The sequence below is a fragment of the Austrofundulus limnaeus genome, unplaced genomic scaffold (assembly GCF_001266775.1).
Source record: "Austrofundulus limnaeus strain Quisiro unplaced genomic scaffold, Austrofundulus_limnaeus-1.0 Scaffold2748, whole genome shotgun sequence".
In the NCBI taxonomy this organism is placed as follows: Eukaryota; Metazoa; Chordata; class Actinopteri; order Cyprinodontiformes; family Rivulidae; genus Austrofundulus; species Austrofundulus limnaeus.
In genome coordinates this window covers 5,732-6,552 of record NW_013955150.1, presented here as the reverse complement: position 1 = coordinate 6,552, position 821 = coordinate 5,732, and the positions used below count along the sequence as shown (strand labels likewise).

Genomic DNA, 821 nt, shown 5'->3' with positions numbered 1-821 from the left:
CGTGTACGTAGTACTCCTAAAGCCTATATGGCTAAGGGGTACGTGTACGCCTGTTACAAGCTCGTGTACGTAGTACTCCTAAAGCCTATATGGCTAAGGGGTACGTGTACGCTTGCTACAAGCTCGTGTACGTAGTACTCCTAAAGCCTATATGGCTAAGGGGTACGTGTACGCTTGCTACAAGCTCGTGTACGTAGTACTCCTAAAGCCCATATGGCTAAGGGGTACGTGTACACTTGCTACAAGCTCATGTACGTAGTACTCCTAAAGCCCATATGGCTAAGGGGTACATGTACGCTTGCTACAGGCTCATGTACGCGGTGCTCCTGGAGCCCAAACGGCTAAGGGCTACGTGAACGCTTGCTACAGGCTCGTGTACGCGGTGCTCCTGGCGCCCAAACGGCTAAGGGGTACGTGAACGCTTGCTACAGGCTCGTGTACGCGGTGCTCCTGGAGCCCAAACGGCTAAGGGGTACGTGTACGCTTGCTTCAGGATCGTGTACGCGGTGCTCCTGGAGCCCAAACGGCTAAGGGGTACGTGTACGCTTGCTACAGGCCCATGTACGCGGAGCTCCTGGAGCCCAAACGGCTAAGGGGTACGTGTACGCTTGCTACAGGCCTGTGTACGCGGAGCTCCTGGAGCCCAAATGGCTAAGGGGTACGTGTACGCTTGCTACAGGCTCGTGTACACAGTGTATATAGACTAGCTGGTGGTGATAAAGCCTATATGGCTAAGTGGTATGTGTACACTTGCTAACAGCTCTTGTACKTAGTACTCCTAAAGCCTAAATGGCTAATAGATGTGTGTACGCTCGCTATAA

General features: G+C 52.8%; 1 protein-coding gene across 1 annotated transcript in view; it reads left to right on the top strand.

The window, feature by feature from the left end:
- LOC106511395 (uncharacterized) overlaps positions 1-596 on the top strand; it is a gene marked incomplete at its 3' end in the record, with an annotated part of 2,821 nt that extends 2,225 nt beyond the window's left edge. The window contains exons 5-7 of the mRNA XM_014000157.1: positions 12-72; positions 308-410; positions 519-596. Of these exons, the coding sequence (XP_013855611.1) occupies positions 12-72; positions 308-410; positions 519-596 (242 nt within the window). The remainder of the gene's footprint in view (positions 1-11; positions 73-307; positions 411-518) is intronic.
- Between the last annotated feature and the right edge of the window lie 225 nt (positions 597-821).